Raw genomic sequence first — 2,731 nt, forward strand, 5'->3', positions numbered from 1 at the left:
ATTTGAAAATCCCGCCGTTCCGCGGGGGGAAAGCGGGGGGTGGCGGCCGCTTCCCGCTCCGCAGTCCCCTCCCCCTCCCCCGCTCCCGGTGCCGCTCGGCTCCGCCCCCGCGGGTTCCCTGCGCTGCCTCCGCAACCCGCGCTGGTGCGGGCACCTCTGTCCCGGCCGTGCGGGCTCCTCGGGAAAAGCTTTTTGGTGAGGGGTTATGGGGAGCGAAGCGTCTCCCCACATCCTGCGCCGCCTGAAGTTCGGCAAAGCGGTTTGTTTTTGTTTTTTTCCTTCCTGTTTTTGTGTTTTATTTTGGTGGGGTTTTTTGTGTTTTGTTTGGTTTTTTTCTTTTAAAGTATTCCTTAGTTTTTACTTGTGTTTTCCTGTTACCGTTATTATGATAAAGAGGAACCTCTTTATTCTCCCCCGCTTATTCTCCATCACGCAATAAAAACTACGCCACTTCTATATGAAATACCTGGGACTAAGGAAATTACCCTTTTCTCTACATCGCTTCACTTCCTCTGTGCACGGCGTGATAAATTTAATGAAACATTGTGCTTCAAATATTACACCCACACAACCTAATCCCTGCGGACCTCTGAATAAACAAGTCGCTCTGGCTTCCTGCCAAGTCATTTGGGAATGACAGCAACTGATTAAAGGGAACGGATGCATCTTTATTATTGAAGGCATTGAAAGGCTGTTTATGGAAAAACAAAACAAAAAACCACCACACAACAAACCAAGCAAAGAACAAAAGCTTTAATTGACGTCGGAAAAGCATGGAAAAAGAAAAAAAAAAAAGCCCCTGCTGTGCGTTTTTCTTTGTACTTGCTCGAAGGCTAGAGCTAAGAGTACTCTGAAACGAGAGAGAAAATATCTTAATAGCTTTACTAGTTTATTAAGTGCTTAGCGTTTAGCTGTAGGATCTGCCTGACAAACAGTCGGAGCAGGGCACGCACAAAACGATCCCAACCATTCCCGGTGCTTCACATGACGCTTTCCCCAGCATCAAGCAGCACATCCGAGCCTGCTAATTAAAAAGCGATAAATACAAGCACCACTCACCGAACCGAACCAGTGCTAACGACTCTTTTACTGAGAAGGTGGGTGGCTCTTAAAAGAGCCTTTGGGTTAAAAACTGACGATCCGAGACGCTCTACTTGGAGCTGGTGTACTTGGTGACAGCCTTGGTGCCCTCGGAGACGGCGTGCTTGGCCAGCTCGCCGGGCAGCAGCAGCCGCACGGCCGTCTGGATCTCCCGCGACGTGATGGTGGAGCGCTTGTTGTAGTGCGCCAGGCGAGAGGCCTCGCCGGCGATGCGCTCGAAGATGTCGTTGACGAAGGAGTTCATGATGCCCATGGCCTTGGACGAGATGCCCGTGTCCGGGTGCACCTGCTTCAGCACCTTGTACACGTAGATCGAGTAGCTCTCTTTCCTAGTCTTTCTACGTTTCTTGTCACCCTTCTTCTGCGTCTTGGTGACGGCTTTCTTGGAGCCCTTCTTGGGAGCAGGAGCGGATTTAGCTGGCTCCGGCATCTTACAGGACTGTCACTACCTGTCCACCGCAGGAACGACGTAAACACAATAGCCGCGACACCCCTATTTATAGGGACGGTATGCAAATGACTGACTCAAAACTCTTCTTGCCTATTGGACAATCCGCGTTCGTGATGTCAAGCCATCTAAACTCTCTGATTGGCCACTATATCAGCCGGCTCAAGATTGGTTAACTTCTCAATCTCGGTCTCCGCCAATCAGAAGTCCTACCGGAGCCTGGAAGGAAGGTATAAAAGGGCAGGGTGGCGGCCCCTTTCGCATTTTTTCTGTTTTTGCAGCGTTGAGGGCTGTTTCTTCTGAGGTTTTTTTTGCTGCTTGTAGCGTTTTGGTTTAGCTTTTCTTTCTTTCGAAATTTTAAGCGAGCATTAGAAGATGTCCGGGCGCGGGAAGCAGGGCGGGAAGGCGCGGGCCAAGGCCAAGTCGCGCTCGTCGCGGGCCGGGCTGCAGTTCCCGGTGGGCCGCGTCCACCGGCTGCTCCGCAAGGGCAACTACGCGGAGCGGGTGGGCGCCGGCGCCCCGGTGTACCTGGCGGCCGTGCTGGAGTACCTGACGGCCGAGATCCTGGAGCTGGCGGGCAACGCGGCCCGCGACAACAAGAAGACGCGCATCATCCCCCGCCACCTGCAGCTGGCCATCCGCAACGACGAGGAGCTCAACAAGCTGCTGGGCAAGGTGACCATCGCGCAGGGCGGGGTGCTGCCCAACATCCAGGCCGTGCTGCTGCCCAAGAAGACCGACAGCCACAAGGCTAAAGCCAAGTAAAACTCTTTACCGACGACTAACCCAAAGGCTCTTTTAAGAGCCACCCACATCTTCCTAGAAAGAGCAGGAACACTCAAGTTTTACAAGTACGTGCTTCTTTCAGAAGGTTCTAATTTATTTGGGAACTTCTTAGATGTAAAGCTTTCTAGAGCATTCGGTTTCCTTCTTGCTTAATTTCTAGATTTACTGAAGCTTAATTCCTGTGTAGACTTTCAGCTCTGTCCCTGCATATTTCTCCCTTTAGGAAGTTAATGTGCTTATGTAAACGTTTCTCAGTTTCACTTCGCTGAACGCTCAATAAAGGCGGGAGTAAATGGCTCCGACCGGTCACCGCAGCCTGGTGTAATGGGGGGCCATGAGAACACGGCGAGGGTGGGCTCCGTGCCTCCCGCTCCGTGATTTCGGGGGGGGCAGCCC

General features: G+C 52.3%; 2 protein-coding genes across 2 annotated transcripts; one reads left to right on the forward strand and one right to left on the reverse strand.

Moving 5' to 3' along the window:
- Positions 1-1,070: 1,070 nt before the first annotated feature.
- On the reverse strand, positions 1,071-1,538 carry LOC104392987 (histone H2B 8). Its single transcript, XM_010002433.1, has one exon. The coding sequence runs from the start codon at positions 1,529-1,531 to the stop codon at positions 1,151-1,153; it is 381 nt and encodes a 126-aa protein (XP_010000735.1). The 5' UTR covers positions 1,532-1,538; the 3' UTR covers positions 1,071-1,150.
- A 386-nt stretch (positions 1,539-1,924) lies between these two features.
- Positions 1,925-2,355, forward strand: LOC104392986 (histone H2A-IV). The gene has a single exon (XM_010002432.1). It carries the CDS (start codon positions 1,925-1,927, stop codon positions 2,312-2,314), a length of 390 nt encoding a protein of 129 aa, XP_010000734.1. The 3' UTR covers positions 2,315-2,355.
- Positions 2,356-2,731: the final 376 nt, after the last annotated feature.

This window comes from Chaetura pelagica, unplaced genomic scaffold, assembly GCF_000747805.2.
Source record: "Chaetura pelagica isolate M959 unplaced genomic scaffold, ChaPel_1.0 scaffold538, whole genome shotgun sequence".
Classification (NCBI taxonomy): domain Eukaryota; kingdom Metazoa; phylum Chordata; class Aves; order Apodiformes; family Apodidae; genus Chaetura; species Chaetura pelagica.

Excerpts from the sequence above, each read along its gene's own strand:
- LOC104392987 (XM_010002433.1), bottom strand. The coding sequence starts at position 1,531 with ATGCCGGAGCCAGCTAAATCCGCTCCTGCTCCCAAGAAGGGCTCCAAG.
- LOC104392986 (XM_010002432.1), top strand. The coding sequence starts at position 1,925 with ATGTCCGGGCGCGGGAAGCAGGGCGGGAAGGCGCGGGCCAAGGCCAAG.